This window comes from Hemitrygon akajei, chromosome 14 (assembly GCF_048418815.1).
Source record: "Hemitrygon akajei chromosome 14, sHemAka1.3, whole genome shotgun sequence".
In the NCBI taxonomy this organism is placed as follows: domain Eukaryota; kingdom Metazoa; phylum Chordata; class Chondrichthyes; order Myliobatiformes; family Dasyatidae; genus Hemitrygon; species Hemitrygon akajei.
Window position 1 is genome coordinate 89400984 of NC_133137.1, and position 24027 is coordinate 89425010.

The 24027-nt window shown below is 42.7% G+C and overlaps 1 protein-coding gene across 1 annotated transcript in view; it reads left to right on the top strand.

The window, feature by feature from the left end:
- dhtkd1 (dehydrogenase E1 and transketolase domain containing 1) overlaps positions 1-24027 on the top strand; it is a 61981-nt gene that overhangs the window by 5394 nt on the left and 32560 nt on the right. The window contains exons 2-6 of the mRNA XM_073066553.1: positions 3638-3793; positions 7460-7671; positions 11537-11731; positions 14320-14589; positions 21707-21878. Coding sequence (XP_072922654.1) covers positions 3638-3793; positions 7460-7671; positions 11537-11731; positions 14320-14589; positions 21707-21878 — 1005 coding nt within the window. The remainder of the gene's footprint in view (positions 1-3637; positions 3794-7459; positions 7672-11536; positions 11732-14319; positions 14590-21706; positions 21879-24027) is intronic.

Sequence of the window (24027 nt, forward strand, 5' to 3'; positions counted from 1 at the left end):
CGAGGTGCTAACTCAATGCCCAGCCCTGTTTGGATGGAAAGCGTGCAAGGAGCCAGCCGGATTCAAACCCAGGACCGCTCGCCTCGATTTCTGGAGCGGATGCCTCTACACCACTGGCCGGCTTAGCTGCTGCTATGCCTTCTTCATAATTGCATTAATGCATTTGGCCTGGGATAAACCCTCTGAGATGTTGACAGCCAGGAGCTTGAAGTTGCTGACTCCTCAGTGAGGACTGGTGTGTATTCTCCTGACTTCTCCTTCCAGAAGTCCACAATCAATTCCTTGGTCTTGCTGAAACAGAGGTCAGTTTCTGGTGACTGGTGGAAGGAAGCAAACACCCCTTTTGTTCCTGGTCAAAAGTGATGAGATGTATGAAGAGGAGACTTAAAAGCTCCATTTAATCTTACAGACTTATAAAATTATGGCAAAATAGGATATGTGGACAAATCCTAATTTCTTCTCTCAGTCTGTTTGGGTGTTTTTTTTTTGTTAAATGTAATGATAGTTTCCATCTCCTCTACATTGTTCAGACTGTAAGCTTCAGGGAAATGACTCCTTGATTGAGGAACTTCCCTCCATTTCTTCATTTCACCTCAATCACTTTCACCCTCAGCCATAGGAAGCTGGTTTTTCTGTTGACTGAGTCTAATCTCTCTCCCGGTTTTACACTCCAGAGAATGAAACTGAAATGGCTTTTAAAGCTTCTCTGGAACATTTACAGATAAACTTGGATCTGTAAATGTTCAAACACTTTATTAATTTTCATATCTATGTTAGTTCTTCGTTAAAACTGTTGTATTAATCGGACAGGAAGACATAACATTTTTAAGAGACTCTTAGATAGGCACATGGATGTTCGATGAATGGAACATTATGGACTCTGTAGGAAGGAAGATTGATTGTACAGGAGGTTTCTATAGGTCTGTACAACTGCGTGGGCTGAAGGGCCCATACTGTGCTGTACTCTTGTACGTTACATCAAAGAACTGTATAGCACAGGAACAGGCTCTTTGGCCCACAAATTCTGTATTGACCACGTGGCTAAATTCAGCTAAATCCCTTCTGCCTACTGTTACGTACCCCGTAACTGGGTCACTTACCAACAAAGATAGAGAGGTCCGTTGAAGTCTGATGGTACTAATTTTAACAGTATTTATTAGTAAAGATTCACAAAAATAATATCAATGCAAACATACAGATAATATACGTTGTCAATACTAAATCTAAAAGCGCGGGTATAATAATAATCAATAAGAAATAGCTCTATAGTTGTCTAGGGGATAATGTATTGTCCGATGGAAATATAACAGTCACTGTAGTTCATTCAGGCTGCAGCGTTTTGGTTTTAAGAGAGAGGTGGTTTAAACTTGCTCAGGTCTTTTATGATGCCAATCCTTTGAGTCAGGGGAGTTGGTTTCCCCGTTGTTAGCTAAAAGCCGTTTTCCATGTTACCAGGTACCAGCCACCAGTCCCAGGCAACGGAACTGAACGCACGTGGCCTCCTTCAAATGGCTTCCCGCTATTACGGGATCGCTAGCGTTTCTTCTGGTGCATCTGAGGGGCTGTTCCCACAGACCCTCTTTTATCCTGACTCGCAGGGTCGCAGATGTCAATCAGGTTGGGGGTGATGCAATCCCTCCCTCAACCAGCCCACTTTGCCTGAGGGCTTCCACGTAGTACAGTCTTCAATCCACAAATTCGCCTTCCGGAGACAATGGCCATGTCCCGTAGCTTTATATCGCCGGGGAACGAGACATTCCGCACATCTCTCTCTCATTTCCTGGGTCCCCTGACCCAACCCAATAGTGATCTTGCGATTCTCACAAAGGAGGGGGCTGCAGGCATAACACTACACACGATCTATATCCCTCCATTTCCTGCATGTTTATGTACCTGTCTGAAAGCCTCTTGAACAGCTCTATCGTATCTGCTTCAACCACTGTCTCTGGCAGCCTGCTCCAGGCACCCTCCGCATTCTGTGCAGAAAATATCTTGCCCCACACATCCACTTTAAACACCCGGTCTGTCACTTTAAAACTTCCCTCTAGTGTTCGATATTTCTACTCTGGGGGAAAAAGACCTCTTTGCCGAGCACCTACACTCTGTCTGCCAGAAAAAGTGGGATCTCCCAGTGGCCACCCATTTTAATTCCACTTCCCATTCCCATTCTGACATGTCAGTTCACGGCCTCCTCTACTGCTGTGAAGAGGCCATGCTGCGGTTAGAGGAGCAACATCTTACATTCCATCTGGGTAGCCTCCAACCTGGTGACATGAACATCAATTTCTCAAACTTCTAGTAATGGCCTCTCCCCCACCATTCCCCATAACCATTTCCCTCTCTCACCTTATCTGCCCATCACCTCCTCCGGTGCCCCCCCTTCCCTTTCTTCAATGGTCTTCTGTCTTCTCCTATCAGAATCCCACTCTCCAGCCCTTTATCTCTTTTACCAATTGATTTTCAAGCTCTTTACTTTTCCCCTCCCATGCTCCCAGTTTCATCTATCACCTACTACCTTGTATTTCTTCCCTCCTCCCACCACCTTATTCTGACTTCTTATGTTTTTCCTCCAGTCATGATGAAGGGCCTCGGCCTTTGACTGTTTACTCTTTTCCATAGATATGGCCTGGTCTGCTGAGTCCCTTCAGCATTTTGTGCGTGTTGCTTGGATTTCCAGTATCTGCAGGTTTTCTCTTGCACGTGAAATATTCTGACTGCCTTTCTGTGTCTCTCAAGATTTTATAAACTAGTATCAGGTCACCCCTCAGCCTTACTGCCCCGGAGAGAAAAAAAGAAAAAAGTTTGTCCAACCTCTCCTTATAGCACATACCTTCTAATCCAGGCTGCATGCTGGTGAACCTCTTCTGCATCCTCTCCAAGGCCTTCACATCCTTTCTGTTATGGGTTAACCCTGACTACACACTATACTCCCAAGTGCGGCCTAACCAGTACCTTTTACTATGTTCTGTCCTTTTTGTCTGTTATTCTTGCCAGCTTAATCTCCAACTACCAAATATTTTATATGTGCAGTGGTTAGCACAACGCTTTATAGTAGCAGAGATCAGGGTTCAATTCCCATTGCTGTCTGTAAAGTGTGTACATTCTTTCCATTTTACATTTCCTCTGGGTGCTCCTGTTTCCTCCCATGTTTCCAAAGACATCAAAGATATACGTGTTCGGGTTAATCAGTTGTGGGCATCCCATGTTGGTGCTGGAAGCATGGTCACACTTGCAGTCTTCTCCCAACACAATCCTCGGACTGTGTCGCTCATTGATGCAAGCAGCATGTTTTACTGTATGTTTTGCTGGACATTGGCAAAAAAGGCTAATCTTTAAATCTTTCTTTCTTTAGATTTTATAAACTTGTATCAGTTCTTCCCTCAGTTTCTGCTGCTTCAGAGACTTGGGCTTGTCCAGCCTCTCCTTATAGCTTATATCCTCTAATTCAGGTAGCATCCTAATAAACTACTTCTGTACCCTCTACAATTCCTCCATATCTTTCCTGTTATGGGTTAACCAGAACCACACTTAATAGTGTGGCCTAACCAGTACCTTCTGAATATGTTCTGGCCTTTATACTGTTATCCTTACCAGTTCAATCTCCAATTATTTAAAACATTTTTTCTTTGTTCTCCAGTGGATCATGGTCTGCTCCGGCTTGTGACGGCTTATCGTGAACATGGTCACAAAGCTGCTAAAATCAACCCTCTGGGGCAAGATGTGCAAGAAGTTATTCCTGAAATTCAGATCTTAACAGAATCACTGCAGGGTCATGATCTGATTTATACGAAAGGTAATTATTTATGACATTCACACTCTACTGTTTTACTGCTGTGTTTTAGAAGGGACAAGCGACTGGGACGGGGTGTACTGACACAGTGGATTGGGACAGGGATTTGAGTCGTGCCTAATTGTTGGAGATTTAGTTAAGTCTGCAATTAATGAGCTCAACGGGTTGTGGTGGTGCTGGTGAAGATAAACCAATCTGATTCACTGATGTTCTCTGGGGAGCAAAAGATTAAAGAAGAAGATCGGATGAGCTTTATTTGTCACGTGTACATCAAAATATCAAAACATACAATGTCTATAAAAAGTAATCACCCCTTGTAAGTTTCCATGTTTTATTGTTTTACAACATTAAATGACTGTGATTCAATTAGGCTTTTTTGACACTGATCAACAGAAAAAAAGACACTTTTGTGTCAAAGTGAAGACAGATCTCTACAAAGTGATCTAAATTAATTACAAATATAAAATACAAAATAATTGATTACATAAGTATTCACCCCCTTTAATGTGACACAGCAAACCATCATTGGTGCAGCCAATTAGTTTTAGAATTCACATAATTAGTTAAATGGAGACCTGTTTTTGGAGAACTGTGTGTTGTCAAGGTGTTTCAATTGATTGTAGTAAAAATACACATGTATCTGGAAGGTCCAACTGCTGGTGAGTCAGTATCCTGGCAAAAAATACACCATGAAGACAAAAGAACACTCGAAGCAGCTCCACAAAAAAGTTATTGAAAAGCTTAGGTCAGGGGATGGATACAAAAATTTTTCAAGTCACTAAAATCCCTTGGAGTACAGTGTTAAGTCAATCATCAAGGAATGTAAAGAATATTGGCACAGCTATAAATCTGCCTAGAGCAGGCCATCCTCAAAACTGACTAGTGAGGGAGGCCACCAAGAGATCTATGACAACTCTAGAGGATTTGCAAGCTTCAGTGGCTGAGATGAGAGAGACAGCACATACAACTGTTGCCTGGGTGCTTCACCAGTCGCAGCTTTATGGGAGAGTGGAAAAGAGAATGCTACTGTTTTTTTTAAAAAAATCTCATTAAATCTCAGCTAGAGTTTACCAGAAGGCTTGTGGGACACTCTGAAGTCAGCTGGAAGGAGGTTCTATGGTCTGATAAAACCAAAATTGAATTTTTTGGCCATCAGACTAAACACTATGCTTGGTGTAAACCAAGCCAAGCACCGCACCTCATCAAGAACACACCATCCCTACAGTGAGGCATGGCGGTGACTGCATCATGCTGTGGGGATGCTTCACTGCAGCAGGCCCTGGAAGGCTTGTGAAGGTGAAGGGTAAAATGAATGCTGCAAAATACAGGGAAATCCTGGAGGAAAACCTGACGCAGTCTGCAAGAGAACTGCGACTTGGGAAAAGATTTGTTCAGCAAGACAATGACCCAAGCATAAAGCCAAAGTTACATAGGGATGGCTTAAAAACAACAAAGTTAACGTCATGGAGTGGCTAAGTCAGAGTCCAGACCTCAATCCAAATGGACTTGAAAAGGGCTGTTCACTCCTGATTCCTGTGCGATCTGACAGAGCTTGAACAGTTTTATAAAGAAGAATGGGGAAAAATTGCTGTGTCCAGATGTGCAAAGCTGATAAGGATCTATCCACACAGACTCAAGGCTGTAATTGCTGCCATAGGTGCATCTACTAAATACTGACTTGAAGGGGGTGAATACTTATGCAATCAATTATTTTGTTTTTTATATTTGTAATTAATTTAGATTAATTTGTAGAGATCTGTTTTCACTTTGAAACAAAAGTGTTAATTTGTGTCAAAAAATAACCAAATTAAATCCACTTTAATGTTTTATAAGAAAAATTGAAAACATCCGATGGGGGGGAGAGGGTTGGGGTGAAACGCGTTGTTTGCTTCAAATCAGATCCGTAAGGATATGCTGGGGGCAGCCTGTAAGTACCACCACGCCTCTGTCCCCAAAATAGCATGGCCACAACTTACTAATCCATATGCCTTTGGAATGTGGGAGGAATCCAGAGCACCTGGAGCAAACCCACACCATCATGGAGAGAAGGTAGAAGCCCCTTGCAAGCAGTGGTAGGAATTATACCCCAATTGGTGATTACTGACACTGTAAAGCAATGTCACTAACTGCTCACTACTGTGTTTGCCTGTCCTGGTTTAAAAATTATGCCAAATACCACCAATGTGGTTGACCCTGGAAAGTCTTCTGTGCTGTTTGACATGAGCAGTAAAACACTGGCCAAGGGTGTATTAATGGTCACCCTAGGGTCTCAAAGCTAGGAAGTCTAAACTAGGAGCAACAGTTTAGGGTGAGAGGGAAAATATTTAAAAGGGATCCACGGAGCAACAGTGGGTGGTGAATATTTTACAAAATGGGCTGCCAGAGGAAGTGGTTGAAGCAGTATCATTTAAGAAGCACTTTACATGGAGGGAAATTGCAGGAAATTGAGACTAGCTGGGTAGGCAGCATGGTTGGCATGGACTGGTTGAGTTCAAGAGTTTTAATCTGTATTGCTTGACGACTCTAGAACTCAATATGACTTCACCAATACTGTCCATATAAAGCTTGAACTGTGTGGGTTTTCTCCAGATGCCCTGGTTTCCTCCCACATTCCAAATATATATGGGTTAGGGTTAGTAATTTGTGGACATGCTATGTCATCACCAGAACGTTTAAATTCCTTATAGACAGTGGTGGAAATTGAACCCCAATATTCTGATTGCTGGTGTTGTAAAGAGTTGCGCTAACCACAACACTACCATGCGTCCTTATATAAACATGATCCACAGACCCTTCTCTCATACACAGCCCTTACTTGAAGGCCAATTTATACTTCTGCGTTGAATCTATGCCGTAGGTATGGTGTAGCTGCATACCCTATGTTGTAGCCTGACGCACACCTCCCCAAAAATGTAACTACACATCGCGGCAACGCAGACCGCAACAACTGTGATTGGTCTGCTTGGTAGCATCACATTTCCTCCTATGCATTTCCAGTTGTTGCTGCTTCTCCGCCATTTTCGAATTGAGCACAGAAAATTCACCCTCCTGCTTCGATCGTTGAATGGTCGTACACCATCTCCTCCGACGTCTTCTCTCTTTTCTGTGTTGCAGTAATTTCAATAAAAGTAACCCTTGTTCAACATTTATTAGCTCCAACTCCAACATGATGCGCTCAGTTTCAGTCGCCAGTGTTTGAAGTACACAAAGAAACTCAACACAGTGGCATAGAAACCCCACCGCCAGCTAGCATTTTGGCAGTGATTGCAGAGCGACGCAGACACACCAACGCACAGGTATAAATCCTCACAACGGTGTAGGCTGCTGCGTAGAGCCTACGCAGAAGTATAAATCAGCCTTAACAATCCATTTTTGCTACATCATGTGCCTATCCCTGAGTCTTTTAAATGTTTCCATTACTTCAGCCTCTACCACCTATCACTGGCAGTGCACTCTCCATGTTAAACAAATAAAAACTACCTCTGACATCTCCCCATAACTTCCCTTAACTCAGCTTAAGCAGATAACCATTGCTGCCCTTGTGGGGGGTGGGGGTGGGCGAAAGTGCTGGCTGTCTATTCTGCTTATGCCTCTCATAATTTTATCCAACTCTACGAGAAATTGTTATAAAAGAATAAACACTAACATTTAATATAAAATGATTTCCAGATTTGTTGACCTTTGGGAAGGATGAAGCCACTCTAGATGAGGTGTTGGCCTATCTGGATAATGTGTACTGTGGACGTGTGTCGATTGAGATCAGTCAATTGGAGACTATGGCTGAGAGGGAATGGTTCGCTCAAAGGTTCGAAGAAATCAGGCGCGAAACTTTAACACAAGAAGAGAAGAGGCTTTTAGCAAAATTGATGCTGGAGTCTCAGGTAAGGTTGAGGTGTTTAACATCTGACCGGATGTTAACTCTGCTGAGGGTTTCTGGTTAGAGTCATACAATATGGAAATAGACCCTTCAGCCCAACTCATCCATGCTAACCAAGTTGCCTGATACAGCTGGTCACATTTACCCACATTTGACCCATATCCCTCTAAACCTTTCCTATATACTTGTCTAAGTACCTTTCCAATGTGTTAATGGACCTGCTTCAACCACTTCCTTTGACAGCTCATTCCATATACTGGCCACCCTCTGTGTGGAGAAACTTGACCCTCATGTTTCTATTAAACCACTCCCATCTTGCTCTAAAACTATGTCCTCTAGTTCGTGATTCCCTAAACCTGGAAGAAAGTCTGTGTGTTCACCCCTCTATGTCCTTTGTGATCTTGTACACTTCCATAAGATCATCCCTCAATCTCCTTGCACTCCAAGGAATAAAGTCCAAGCTCTTCCGTATACTCGAATCCTGGCAAAGTCCTCGGAAATCACTTTCCAATGTAAATCATTACATCTTTGACAGTGTCCAATTCTGCTGCTTTGTCTGAGGATTTTGTAGTTTATTTATGTTTTGAGTCTAAATCTACAAAACAGATTTGGGGTAACTTGCTGTCTCACCTTCCCAGTGGTAGAAGATACAAAAGCCTAAGTTGACACACTTAACCCTGCTGTTATCACAATCTCTTGTACACTAAAGGTTGAACACAACACTTGATCTCCCGGTCTATCTTGTCATGGTTCTTTATTTGTCTACCTGCACTGCACTTTCTCAGTAACTGCAACACTTCACTCAATGGCCATTTAATAAAGTACAAGATCAGAACCTGGTCTTCTGCTGTTGTAACCCATCCACTTCAAGATCTGATGTGTTATGCATTCAGAGATACACCTCTACACACCACTGTCACCTTCCTGGCAGCTAGTACTAGTCTGTCCATTCTCCTGTGGCCTCTCTCATTAGCAAAGCATTTTTACCCACAGAACTGCTCCTCACACCAGCGCTAGAGTTTACAGAGAATGTTGTGCGTGAAAATCCCAGGAGATCAGCAGCTTCTGGGATCCTCAAACCACTCCTTCTGGCACCAACAATCATTCCATGGTCAAAGTCGCCTGGATTAAATTTCTTCCTCATCCTGATGTTTGGTCTGAACAACAACTGAACCTCTTGACCTTGTCTGCATGTTTTTATGTATTGAGTTGCTGCCACATGATTGGCTGATTAGATATTTGCATGATTGAGCAGGTATACAGGTGTGCCTAATAAAATGGCTTCTGAGTGCATATTCTGAACTCTGTTTTCCTTTGTATCACCTTTTTATTGGTACTACTATCCTTTTTATAGTTTTTATGCACTTTATTTTCTTGGTGTTTGTATCCATTCTATGCAACAAATTACACTGAACAACAATTTTTTTTTAAAGTGTTGCTTCCTCAGTATTTTTTTTACTTTTGGTAGACCACTTGAGGGTGAATACAAATATAATTTCAGACTACTTGTATCATGTAGGTATTTGGAGAAACAAGAAATTAACTTTAGTTGAATAGAATGTATTTAATTGCTGATGTTTTGCAATAGTTCAACTAAGCCAAAAATAGTTTGTTGATGATTTTCATTTATACTCAGGATTTGGGGCTTCTCAATTAAGTGTCCAACAATATTCAGCCAGCATTGATGGATTCCAGTGCCCTGATGTCATTAATTCATGACTGCAAAGTCCTGGTGAAACTTTTCAGCATGCTCATCACTGACAGTGCCAGAACTTGCAGGGAAGAAGTCTAAATAGGAATGCAGAAAATGAATCTTTAGTGACATGTTGCACTTAATTGTTTTGTATGCTTGAAACATGTTGTCAACCAGTTGCGCCTAGTTTGGTGCCCAGAAGTTGCCAAGAAAAATTTCAAAAACATCCTTGAATGGCTTTCTTGCAATTTTCTTCAGTCCCTCTAGAAGTTCTTCAAATTGCCTGTCATTGATGACCTGTTTGATTTGGGAACCAACAAAAGTGCCTTGCTTAATCTTGGTATCAGTTATTCTGACTCGAATTATGAATTGAAATAACAAATATAGGTGATTTTTAAAACAGCATATTGCATGACAGGGGAACATCATGGTGATTTTCATGATCAGCATCCCTAAATCAATAAGATGCATTCAAAAGTATTCAGGAAGCAAAATCTTTGTTGTCCGGTATTATTAATGGAATGATCTCTGTAGATGGCACACAAACAAAATTGATTTTGTCTCTCAGTACATGTGACAATAATAAGCTATTTCCCAGGCCAATACCAATACATATGGAGCCTCAGTTCCCACCTCTCCAGGTTGAGGAACAGCTATTCCCTTCAACCGTTCAGCTCTTGAACCAACCAGCAAAATTCTAATCATTTCCTCAGTCTAGGAACACTTTGATCACTTTGCACTAAATTATTCTAATTGTATCATTCACATTAAAAAAAATGGGTATGGTTAAAAATGGTTTAAAAGGTTCAAATTAATATCAGAGAATGTATACAGTACACAGCCTGGAACTCTTACTCTTTGCAGACATCCACAAAACAGGAAAAAAATGAAGAATGAATGACAGAAATGTTAGAACCCGAAAGCCCCCTCCCTCTCCCTCGCAGGGCAGCAGCAAAAGCAACGACCCTCCCCCCCCCCCCCCCCAACTTGCTCCATTAGCAAAGTCCCCAAAGAGACCATGATCTAGAGGCCATCAAACGTTACCCTCCATCCCGACTCTTTGTCATCTCGGACAGGCTCTCTCTCACGTGCGAGGGAGAGAGAGGGAGAAGTCACTCCTGCAGCAACAGCAGTCTGGTGAATGCTGCTTATACGGTGCTGTATGCCTGTGATGCTCCTGCAGGTAGGTTTGTCACCGCACTCCTGCGCGCATGCTCTTGTGTAGATGGGAATAAACTCCACTTTAACTCGGGTGATAGAAAGCAAAACAGAATCCAGATTATATTAAAACCCAAATTACCTTCACACAGAGAGATGTGCCCCAGTGACTGCAGACCAACCATTTTATGGTTGATACTCAAGTGGTCCAGGAAGCCACACTTAAAGGCAGTTTGGAGGCCGGTGATATTGGCATTTCTAGATACCATAAACTGCCTGATTTCCATTGGATGACTTGCCCTGCATAATTTCAAGGAGAGTTTCAATATATAGTACATTCATTTTCTAATGTTGATAATAGTAGAAATTTGTATTCTAACAGTATCCTGACTGGTTGCATCATAGCTTGGTAGGGAAACATGAATGCCCAGGAATGGAAAAGTCTGCAGAAAGTAGTGGATATAGCCCAGTCCATCACAAGCAAACCCCTCTGTACCATTCAGCAAATTTAAATGGAGCGCTGCCACAAGAAAGTAGCATCCATTATCAAAGACCCCCGCCTTCTCTTCTCGGTTCTACAATCAGCCGGGAGGTACAGGAGCCTTAGATCCACCTTGTCAGGAAGAGTTATTACCCTACAACCATATTGAGCTCCTGAAATGGCATGGGTAACCACTACTATGAACTGATTCTACAGCCTACAGACGTGCTTTCAAGGAGTATTTACAACTCCTGTTCTCAGCATGTTTTATGCTTGCACAATTTGTTTCCTTTTGCACATTGGTTGTTTGGCAGTCTTCATTTATGTATAGTTTTTTTTTGTAAATTTTATTTTATTTCTTTATTTTCCCTTAAGTGCCTGCAAAAAAATGAATCTCTGGTAACATAGGTGTACTTTGATAATAAATTTGTCTTTTCTCTTCTTCCCTGGATTTATTCACTTCATAATTCTGAGTGTGTGTCTTTTTGCAAGTGGAGCACATAATTAGATTAACAGTGCCTGTTCTATATTCTTCAGGAATTCGACCATTTTTTGGCCACCAAGTTCTCCACTGTGAAACGCTATGGTGGAGAGGGAGCAGAAAGTATAATGGGATTCTTCAATGAATTGTTCCGAGTGGCAGCACTCAATGGAGTGACTGATGTTGTGCTGGGAATGCCCCATCGAGGTCGCCTCAACCTACTTGCTGGGCTGTTGCAGTTTCCACCTGAGGTGAGGTGATAATCAAAGAGCCTTGAAGAGGTGGTCGGGATACTGTATGCGCATCAAGAGTGAGTTAAATGTCTGGGGCAGTGTATCGTCATAGACTTTGGTCGAAGGAATAAAGGCCTAGACTGTCTTCCAAATGGAGAACAAATTCAGAAATCAGCTGCAGGTGGATTTGGGAGTCCTCTTGCAGGATTCCCTATAGATTAAGTTGGTGATAAGGAAGGAAAATGCAATGTTAGCTTTCATTTCGAGAGGGCTAGAATATTAGATTAGATTAGGTTCAATTTTATTGTCATTGTGCCGAGAACAGATACAAAACCAATGAAATGCAGTTAGCATCTAACCAGAAGTGCAAAAGAATAGTGTTATTTACAAAATAACTGCAAATAAGAAGTAAGTGCTACAGCACACAAATATAAAAGTACTGAGACAGTACAATGTGGGTGCAATACTGCTTAGCGCTGTGATGTGAGGTTCAGCAGGGTCACAGCCTCAGGGAAGAAGCTCTTCCTGTGTCTGCTGGTGTGGGAGCTGAGACTCCTGTAGGGCCTACCGGATGGGAGGAGAGTAAAATGTCTATGGTTTGGGTGAGATGCATCCTTGATAATGCTTTTCACCCTGCCCAGACAGCATTTATGGTAAATGTTCTCAATGGCGGGCAATTGGGTGCTAATAATCCGCTGGGCAGTTTTCACCACCCGCTGAGGTGCTTTGAGATACAGGACAATTGCCATACCACACTGAGATGCAGTTGGTGAGTATGAAAGCAAGAATGTAACGCTGAGGCTTTATTAAGCACTGGTCAGAGTTCATTGTGAGCAGTTTTAGGCCCCTTATCTGAGAAAAGATGTGCTGGCATTAGAGAGCGTCAGAGGAGGTTCATGAGAATGATCCTGGGAATGAAAGGGCTAATATACAAGAAGCATTTGATGGCTCTAGGCCTGTACTTGCTGGAGTTTAGGAAAATGAGGGGCAGTCTCATACATATGTAATATTGCGTGGCCTAGACTGAGTGGCTGTGGAAAAGATATTTCCTACAATGCGGAATTCTAGGGTCAGGGAGCACAGCCTCAGAATACAAGGATGTCCGTTTAGTACGGAGATGAGGAGGAATTTCTTTAACCAGAGGGTGGTGACTCTGGAATTCATTGCTAGAGACAGTTGTGGAGGCTAATTTATTGGACATATTGAAAGGTTCTTGATTAGTAATGGTGTCAAAGGTGTGAGGGAGAAGGCAAGAGAATGGGGTTGAGAAGGTAATCAGTCAACCATATTGGAATGGTGAAGCAGACTCGATGGGCCAAACAGTCTAATTCTGCTTCTAATATCTTATGGTTCTGGACTTTCACAGTGAACGGTAGGACCCTAGGGCATTTTGTAGAACAGAGAGATCCTGGAGTACATGCATGGTTCCTTAAAATGGAGTCACAGGTAGAGCCAGGTGGTGAAGAAGGCTTTTGGTATGCTGACCTTCATCATTGCAGGCACTGAGTATCGAAGCTGGAATGTCAGGTTACCATTGTATAAAACATTGTTAGTGATGCATTTGGAATATTGTGTTCAGTTTTGGTCACCCTGCCATAGGGAAGATGCCATTAAGCTGGGCCGGGTGCAGATGAAAATGTTGCTGGGACTCGAGGGACTGGTTATAGAGACATTGTGCAGGTTGGGACTTCTGACATTAGAGAGTAGAAGAATGAGTGGTGACTTAGAGAAGTGTATAAAAGTCATGAGAGGCACAGATGGGGTGAATGCATACCACTAACTGGAGGGCATAGGTTTAAGGTGAGAGAGAGAGAGAAAAGATTTAATAGGAACCTGAGGGGCAACTATCTCACCTATAAAGTGGAACGAACTTCCAGAGGAAGTGGTTGAGGCAAGGACATTGTCAGCTGTGGAAAAAGTGCTGGTGCACGGATAGGTACGGCTTGTAGGGATGCGGGTTAATTGCAGGCAAATTGGGCTATCTTGGATGGGAATTTAGGTTAGTATGGTCCAAGTGGACTGAAGGGCATGGTCTAGGCTGTATGAATTCTATGATTCTCATTTGAAATCTGTTTACTAATCTGTGAAAATGTGTGCAGAGCGTCGCAAGCTGTTAAATAAGTGCACGAAACGACACCTGCATGTTCAATATAACATCTCTTACTTCTGAAGCCCCCCGTTCCAGTTGGTTTTCTTTGTTAGTTGAAAGTGGCTTTTATTTTAGCATTTGAATTGCGAACTTTCCCATTTTAATTCTAGTTTCTGCAGCCATGTGAGGCAGCACAGCAGCTTAGCGGTTATTGTGAAGCTGGTAGAGCGCCAGAAACCTGGGTTCCATCACGCCGTTGTCGGTACTGTGTTTGTACGTTCTCCCCGTGACCTTGTTGGTTTCCTCTGGGTGCTCTGGTTTCCTTTCACATTTCAAAGGCATATGGGTTAGTAGGTTAATTAGTCACATGGGTGTAATTGGGCTAGAAGAGCCTGTTACTGTGCTGTATCTCTAAATAAAAATAAACATAAATAAAATCAAACGATGGGTTTCATTGGAAAATTACCATTCAGTTGCAGTTTGGTGCCAGAAATATTGTATTTGGTTTTGATTCCAGTTGATGTTTCGAAAAATGCGTGGATTAAGCGAGTTTCCAGAAGGTTCTCCAGCCTGCGGAGATGTCCTGTCTCATCTCACGTCCTCCGTGGACCTGGATTTTGGCCTTGACCAGCCGCTGCACGTCACCATGCTCCCCAACCCTTCGCACCTGGAGGCCATCAATCCGGTTGCCGTCGGCAAAACTCGGGGCAGGCAGCAGTCTCGGCAAGATGGCGATTATTCACCGAGTGTTTCTGCACGGCCCGGCGACAAAGCCATTTGTGTACAGGTCAGCAATAGTGGTCACAGTGAGGGTTTAAAAGTAATGAAATATAAATTACTGACATGGAAACTTCCCAAGCAGAACATCAATGAATAAAGGCAGCATAATACCATAGCAGCTAGTGTGACGCTTTACAGCGCTGGTGATCCAGGCTTAGTCCCTCTGCTATCTACGTTCTTCCTGTGATTGCATGGGTTTCCTCTGGGTGTTCCTGTTTCCTCCCATATTCCAAAGATGCACAGATAAGGTCAGTGAGTTGCGAGCCTACTGTGTAGGTGCTAGAAGCAAGGTGACACTTGCGGACTGCTCCCCTGCACATTCTCAGATCGTGTTGATCATTAGCACAAACAACACATTTCATTGTTTTGATGTACACGTGACCAATAACGTTCATGTTTATGATCTTTGTTTAAGGTAAAAGTAGAACTACACACACTGCATTCTCAGCGTTAAGCCTTGCGCTGCAAAAGGCTTATCTACCTCATTCTGTGTAAACACAACGTGTGCAGAATAGAGATAGCGGAGGAGAAAGTCAATAAGAAATAGTATAAAAATAATGAAAACTTTTGATCAGGGAGCATTCATTCTTTGCCAAATGACTCCCCTCTTGACGTCAGCTTGTAACAATGAGGAAGTTTGTTCCGAACTCAATTTGAATTGTACAAATTGTAAAGAGACACTACACTGTTAATGGCACAACCCTTAAGGTGCAGAGGGATCTAGGGGTCCGTGTCCATAGCTCCCTGAAAGTGGTCTCATAAGTTGATAGGCAGGTAAAGAAGGCATATGGGACATTTGCCTTGGCTATTTGAGGCATTGATTTCAAGAGTCAGGAAGTTATGTCGCAACTTTATAAATCTCAGTTTAGGCCACATCTGCAGTACTGTCTTCAATTTTGTTTGGCCCATTTGAGGAAGGGTGTGGAGGATTTGTAGAGGGTGCAGAAGAGGTTTACCGGGACGCCCCCGGATCAGAGGGCATGTGCTATAAGGAGAGTGGACAGATTTGAGTTGTTTTCTCTCGAGTGGCAGAGGCTGAGGGCAGAGCTGATTAAAGTTTATAAGATTACAAGAGGCAGTGTGTATCTTTTTCTCAAGGTTAAAATGTCTAATATGAGAGGGCATCCATCTAAGGTGGGGGGGGGAGGTTTTTACGCAGAGAATGGTGGGTGTCTGGAATGTGCCACCAGGGGTGACGGTGGAGGCAAGTATGATAGAGGTGTTTAAGAGGCAGAGATAGGTACACAAATGTGCGGAGAGTATTGGGATATGGACCTTGTGTTGGCAGAAGGGATTAGTTTAGTTAAGCAATTAATCACTAGTTTAATTAATTCAGCACAACATCATAAGCCAAAAGCCTGATGTTTGTGATCCGTGAGTCCAACAGTGGCCCAGAAGTGACCTGTCCTGGGGTTGAAGGACTGTCTGTGTGGGTGAGAGAGAGAAAAGGGTAGGCTGACTGCCTGCCCCTTTTCCGAGGATACATCCATGCCCAGCTGTCCTTGGAGAGGGAGCATGTGGTCGTGGCATGCACGTTTGGGGGTTTCCGTGAGCTTCTTTTGCTGTTATTCTGATGAACATCGTGGGCATGTTATGTTGGCTCCAGAATGTGGGGTAACACTTGCAGCTGCCTCCACTACACCCTTGGGTTGTGTTGGTTGTTGCATTTCAATGTAAATGATGAATGAATGGATCTGACTCAATCAGTACATATTGTTGAAGTCAAGCACCTACTGCAGGTGGAGATACAAAAGACTGTGAATGCTGGGACCTGCAGTGGAGAGTAAACTGCTCAGCGGGTTGGGAGCATCGGTGGAGAGAAAGGGGCAGTCAACGCTTTGGTCTGAGACCCTTGATCTGGAGAGGTCTCAACACCAAACATTGACTGTCCATTTCCACCGACAGATGCTGCCTGACCTGCTGAGTTCCTCCAGCCCTTTTTTGGCAGGCATTGTAGATAATTGTACTCAATATTTTTTTTATTTGCTTGTGTGGTGCGGATGCGGTTAGATTAATTTTGCGTTCATAATTATACTTTAAAAGGGAGGAGGAGGAGGTCCTGGTACAGGATGTTATGAAAGAGGCTGAAGAACAGTTCTGCAAGGTAGTAATCTCAGTGTTACTCCCAGTGCCGTGTGCTAGCTGGGGCAGGAATGGGACGATGGTACAGATGAATGAGTGGCTGAGGAAATGGGGCAGGGAGCAGGGTTTCAGATTTCTGGATCATTGGGATCACTTCTGGGGGGAGGTATGACCTGCACAAAAAGGACAGGCTATATACCTGAACCCAAGGGGGACTAATATCCCTGCAGCCAGGTTTGCTGGAGCTATTCAGGAGGGTTTAAGCTAATTTGGCAGGGGGGATGGGAACTGATGTAATAGGGTTGAGGATGGGGTAGTTGGTATACAACTTTCTGCAGTGTGTAGTGAGAATGTGAGGATGGACAGGGCAGAATTGCAGTCAGTGGGATGAGGTGAAGGGTAACATAGAGGCAAAGTCATAAAAGGGTGGTGAACACAGGACAGAAGGTGTCTTAATTGAATGTATGCAGTATATGAAGTAATGTAGATGATCTTGTAGTGCAGTTGGAAATTGACATATGTTGAGGGCATCACTGAGCTGTAGCTGAAAGAAGATCATAGTTCGGAGCTTAGTACCCAAGGGGACATGTTGTATTGAAAGGACAGGCAGGTAGGCAGAGGAGGTGGGTTGGCTCTGTTGGTAAAAAATGAAATCAAATCCTTAGGAAAAGGTGACATGGGATCAGAAAATGTAGAATCCTTATAGGTAGAGCTAAGAAACAACAAGGTTAAAAAGATCCTAATGGCAGTTACAGTATATACAGGTCCCTGAACTATAGACAGGTAGTGGGATATAAATTTCAATCGAAAATAGAAAAGGTATGTTATAAGGGCAATGTTACAGTAGTCATGGGGGATTTCAATATGCAGGTAAATCAATTTGGTGCTGGATCCCAAGTAAAGAATTTTGTAGAATGCTTATGAGATAGCTTTTTAAAGCAGCTTGTGGTTGAACTTGTTCAGAGAAAGGGAATTCTGGATTGAGTGCTATGTAATGAATCAGATTTGATTAGGGAACTTAATGTAAAGGAACCTTTAGGAGCCAGTGATCATAATATGATAGAATTCACCCTCAATTTGAGAGGGAGAAGCTGAAGTAGGATATATCAGTATTACAGTGGAGTAAAGGGAATTGCGTAGGCATGAGAGAAGAGCTGGCCAAAGTTGATTCGAAGGGAACACTTTTATGTTTAGTAACTTCAAAACATAAAACTAATCAAAAGAAAAACACTGGAGCTGGGAATAATATGTGTACTCTAGTTTTGTTTTTACTTCAGTGAGGTGTGCACTAATGTCCTGGTGGCATAATGATGTATGCTATTCACATACTTTTATATATAACCCATAATGAATTATATAAACAACAAAGATTGCTTAATCAAGCAATATATTTACAATATTACTCAAATATTACAGAAATGTTAAATATCCAACAGACACTAGCAGGGATGACAAGAGAACAGGAAGTTTCTGCTGTCAATTCGGAAGGTACAGGATAGATACCGGAAATCCCAAAGATGAAGTATTCTAAAGGGAGGGTGAGGCAACAGTTGGTGACAAGTGAAGTCAAAGACAGCAGGAAAGTAAAAGAGAGAGTATATGATACAGCTAAAATTAATGGGAAGTTAGAGGATTGGAAGCTTTCAAAAACCAAAAGAAGGCAACTGAAAAAAACTGTTAAGGATAGAAAAGAAGAAATATGAAGGTAAGCTAGCCAAAAGTATCGGATAATACCAAAAGTTTTTTCGGATATATAAAAGAGTAAAAGAGAGATGAGAGCGGATATTGGACTACTGGAAAGATAGTAAAGGGACAAAAAAAAAACTGGCAGACAAACTTAATAAATTTTTGTGCATTTTTCACTGTGTAACACTTTAGCAGTACGCCATAATTTTGAAGTGTTAGGGGGCAGAAGTGAGTGTAGTTGCTTTTACTAAGGAGAAGATGCTTGGGAAACTGAAAAGTCTAAAGGTAGATAAGACACCTGGACCTGATGGACTATACCCCAGGGCTCTGAAATAGATAGCTAAAGAGATTGTGGAGATATTAGTAATGATCTTCTGGAATGGTTCCAGAGGACTGGAAAATTGCAAATGCCATGTCACTCTTTAAGAATGGAGAGAGGCAGAAGAAAGGAAATTATAGGCTAGTTGGCCTGACTTCAGGTTGGAAAGATGTTGGAGTCTATTATTAAAGATGAGGTTTTGGGGTACTTGAAGGCACATGGGTAAAATAGGCCAAAGTCAGCATGGTTTCCTTTTAGGGAAATCTTACCTGACAACATCTGTTGGAATTCTTTGAGGAAATAATAGCCAGGATTGAGAAAGGAGAGTCAGTGGATGGTGTTTATTTGGATTTTGAGAAGGTCTTTGACAAAGTGTTGCACATGAGGCTGCTCAACAAGATAAGGCCCACGGTATGAAAGGAAAGATACTAGCATGGATAAAAGATTGGCTGACTGGCAGGAGGCAAAGAGTCAGAATAAAGGGGGTTTATTCTAGTTGGTTGCCAATGACAAGTGGTGTTCTTCTGGGGTCTGTATTGGGACTGCTTTTCATGTTATGTGTCAATGACTTGTATAAGGGAATTGATGGCTTTGTGGCCAGGTTTGTGGATGGGTGGAGGGCAGGTAGTTTTGAGGAAGTAGGGGGTGTGCAGAAGGAGTTGGGCAGATTAGGAGAATGGGTAAAGGAGTGGCAGATGGAATACAGTGTAGGGAAGTGTATGATCATGCACTTTGGTAGAAGGAATTAAGGCATAGTCTATTTTCTAAATGGGGAGAAATTTAAAAAATCCGAGGTGCAAAGGGACTTGAGGGTCCTTTTGCAGGATTCCCTAAAGGTAAACTTGCCGCTTGTGTCGGTGGAAAGGAAGGAAGGTGCAATGTTAGATTTTAAGAAAACTAGAATATTGAATTGAATTCAAGTTTAATTGTCATTTAACCATAAATGTAATACTCGTGAATACAGCTGAACGAGACAGGATTACTACAGGTAAAGGTGCAAAGACAGGTTACCAACAGTCACACACAGTAAGCACACACAAGATCACAATCATGTAATAAAAGAGTCCCGAGGCCTAACCCCCTTCCCCTCACCTGCGATGCAGTGGCTTGATGCATACAAGTCAACAAACAAGTGAAAATACAATGATGCAGAAAATGCATATATATGCAGATATACTCCCCCCCACCCCCCCCGCCCACCAATATCATCTGTCGACTGGCCCCCGACGCCTTCTAGGTGACACTGTGGCTTTAAAGTCCAGTCCTCACCCTGATGTTTGACTTTCGCTAGGCAAATCCATGGCTTTGAGCCCCATGTGCAAAACACATCTACACAAATATGTAATCCATATCCCTCAATCTATTTTAAATCTTCAGTCGCCACAACGGAGCTGCGTCGCCTCCAGTAGAGTGCGATGGCTCAGACGCCTCTCCTCCAGCAGCTGAAACGTGAGTGACCCTGCAGCTTGAGGCTCGAGTTGATTGAGTGCCGCTATAAAAGCTGCAGTCAGCCACAACAGAGCTTGTCTTCTGCCGAGTGAAACCCTGGGAGGGCAGCTTTGACTGCATTCTGGACACCAATGCACACCGAACCCTGGTGAAGTGCAACAGCTTCGTCCTGTCACTCTGGGCGGCTGCAAACAGGCAACCCCGTGGCTTCAGGCCTAGACCTTCCTAAGACCGAGGACTCGGCCCCCTCCATCCGCCCTTGCTTGCGTCCAATAAATCAGCAAATCCAATTTATGGCGTATCAGATTAACAATCTCCAAAGGGGTCTTTCGATCCCAAGAGCAGTGACCAATGCAGCCACTCATTATTTGACTGTGAGCCTCTGCTGACTCAGGCAGCAGCACATTGTGCAGCTCCTTCATTATCTCTGCCAGCGAGCAACTTGCTGATAGTTTAGACCTGCAGTGCTTTGAGTTCTTAATGTATAGCAGGATCTTGCAATCACTAGACGTACATTTAAGTAGAACAGTAGCACCTATTGTTGACCCTGCAGAAACCACAGCAACCAGTCATGTTGCCATTTTGCCGGATCCACCCCACCATCTTGCCGGAATATAAAAACAAGGATGTAATGCTGAATCTTTATAAGGCATTTGTCAGACCACAATAGGAATAATGTGAGTGGTTTTGCATCCGTTATCTAAGAAAAGATGTGGTGGGATTGGAGAGGGTCCAGAGGATGCTCATGAGAATAATCCTAGGAATGAAAGGTTTTGTGTATGAGGAGTGTTTGATGGCTCTGGCTCTGGACCTGTACTTGCTGGAGTTTAGAAGAATGACTGAGGGTGTCATTGACACCTATGAAATATTGAAAAGCCTATATGTGGATGTGGAGAGGACTTTTCCTGTAATGCATGAATCTAGGATCAGAGGCTAAAGCCTCAGAATGGAAGGACATCCATTTAGAATAGAGATGAGATGGAATTTCTTTGGGCAGGGTGTGCTGAATGTGTGGGATTCATTGCCATGGATGGCTGTGGAGCCCAAGTCATTGAGTATATTTAAAACAGAGGTTGATAGATTCTTGCTTAGTCAGTACATCAACGGTTATAGGGAGAAGGCAGGAGAATGGAGTTGAGAGGAAATATAAATCAGTTATGATTGAATGACAGAGCAGACTCAATGGGCTAAATGGCTGGATTCTGTACTTATGTCTTGAAGTCTTATTCGTTTGTTCAAGTTTTCTGATAATCTCTGTCAGAAAGTTACCCAGTATGAGTAACTTTACTCTTTTCAACTCTGAACTGATTCCACAACCTATGGATTAAATTTCAAGGTCTTTACAATTCATGTTCTCAGTATTAACTATTAACTTATATTTATTTATTTTTATATTTATACTCTTGCCTTTTGCACATGGTTGTCTGTCAGTCTTTGTGTATGGTTTTTCATTGACTCTGTATTTCTTGTTCAACTGTGAATGCCTGCAGGAGAATGAAACTCAAGGTATTGTGACATACGTGCATTCTGATGATAAATTCACATTGAACTTTCAACTCCTGCTCATCTTCCCACACTGTTGCCGCAGGTGCACGGTGACGCATCCTTCCCTGGGCAAGGAGTGGTTGCAGAAACCTTCACTCTGTCTAAGCTGCCCCACTACAGAGTGGGTGGAAGTATCCATCTAATTGTCAACAACCAGTTGGGCTACACGACTCCTGCCGAGAGGGGCAAATCTTCCCTCTACAACAGTGACATTGGTAAGCTCATAGCTGTCAATGCTTCCTTTTATTTATTTATTTGTTTAGTGACACAGCATGGACCAGGCCCTTCTAGCCCAAGGAGCTGCAACCCCTAGCAACCCACCTATTTAACCCCTAGCCAATTTACAATAACCAATTAACCTACTTACTGGTACATCTTTGGACAGTGGGAGGAAACCAAAGCACCCGAGGAAACACATGCGTTCTTGAGGTGGATCTAGAAATTTCTTACGGACAGCTTTGGAATTGAGCTCCGAACGTTAATTCCCTGAGTTGTTATAGTGTCACGCTAACTGCTACGCTACCTTGGCTTCCCAGGGAGTGTAATTTTTTAACATCAACATTATATAAACATTTTATGTAATAATGAGAGCAAAAAACAGTGAAGTAGTGTACAGGGTGAAGAAGCTGTTCCTCAAGCATTGACTGTGTGTCTTTGGGCTCCTGCACCTCCTCTCTGCTGGCAGCAGTAAAAAGAAAGCATGTCCTGTGAGATGGTGGTCCTTGGTGATGAATTCCACCTTTTCCAAGCATTGCTTTTTGAAGATGTTGATGCTGAGGAGGCTAGTGCCCACGACAGAGCTGACTGAGTTTGCTGAGTTTTATTAGAAAAATGATTTTTAGCTAACGAGATATCCATTGCTTCGAGTTGACATTCTGTTTAACACACAGAGATAAAATGACTATTGGTCACGTTTTTGCACAAATTAGAGTTTCTCGACAAAGTTATCTTCATAGTTAAAATAACTGGGTAATTACTTCATCAAACGGTAGGCCAGAGGTGGTGGAATCAGGTTCTGGGAACTCACCTTGGACACGATGTGAGATTGCCATTTCTGACTGTTGTAGGCTTACTAATTTATACAATTACAATTCATTCAAACTCGAGTCTAGTTTTTGATAATAGCAACCCGCTTTAAACACAGCAGACTTTTTATGTCATTTACATGGAGTGCACAAAAATTTACTAACAGATGATAGACATTTCTTCAAAACTGAAGTGTCCTGTTCTTTTCCTGTAGCTGCTGTGCCCGTCTTTCACAAATTTTTGATACGCTTCTTCTCTTTGATCTTAATGATATCAATCTCTATTCCCTTTTTATGATGTATTTTGTGTATTCAGTATCACTGTAATTTATTTGCAGATTGAGTTGGTCCCTTTTTTTTCTTTGATCTACTTGTCATCTGGGACCTTTGCACAGAATGTCCAATATTCTGATTTAAAATGTCCTTTTCTGCCTGAGAAATGGTCCGTTGGATGTTCCATTCCCTCCTCTGTTCTCTCCTTCTCCTGATCAGTGTTGTTGTTCAGCGGAAGCTGGAGAAATCAACATACCAATCATCAGTTTTGAGGCTACCCAGAAGAAATGGGAGGTTTTGAAAATCCATGCAGAGAGTGGCGGTAGAGGAGGCCATGAACAGTCATGACAAAATGGGAATGGGAAGTTGAATTGAAATGGGTTGCCACTGGGAAATCCCAGGGAGATTAGAGATGAAAAAGATCAGGGGACTTTTGAAGAAGTTCCCCTCTCTCTTTGAAACCTCTCTCCCCCTAGTCCTATATGCCAGCTGTCTCCCATCTAGTCTTTCAGCCCAGATGAAGGGTCTTGACCTGAAACACCAACTGTCCATTTTCCTCACAGATGTTGCCTGGCCCACTGAGTTCCTCCAGCAGCTCATTTTATGCTACAGAAACAGACCATTCACTCCATCCCAGCCATGCCAACCATTCAAGTACCTATCAACATCAGTCTCAGTGAGAATCCTGTAGTATTAATGACTCAAGCATTCTTGCTCCAAGAATGCCACAAGAAAGCAGAATCCATAATTAAAGAACCCAACTATCCAACTCATGCTCTTCTTGTTGCTGCCATTGGGAAGGAGGTACAGAGGTCTTGTGTCCCATACCACAAGGATCAAGAATGGTTATTACATTACAACCATCAGGCTCTTGAACCAGTGTTGATAACTTCACTCACCTGTTCTTTACCTTTTGCTAGGTCTTGTAACAAAGCACAGTAAATTCAGAGTGGATCTATCAAAAGCATATTTATTACTTGCAAGGGGAAGTCCACCTCCACTGCTCACAATGGGTGGCAGGCGGTTTCTATTTTACAAAGTTTATTTTTATACAATTCTTTGGCTG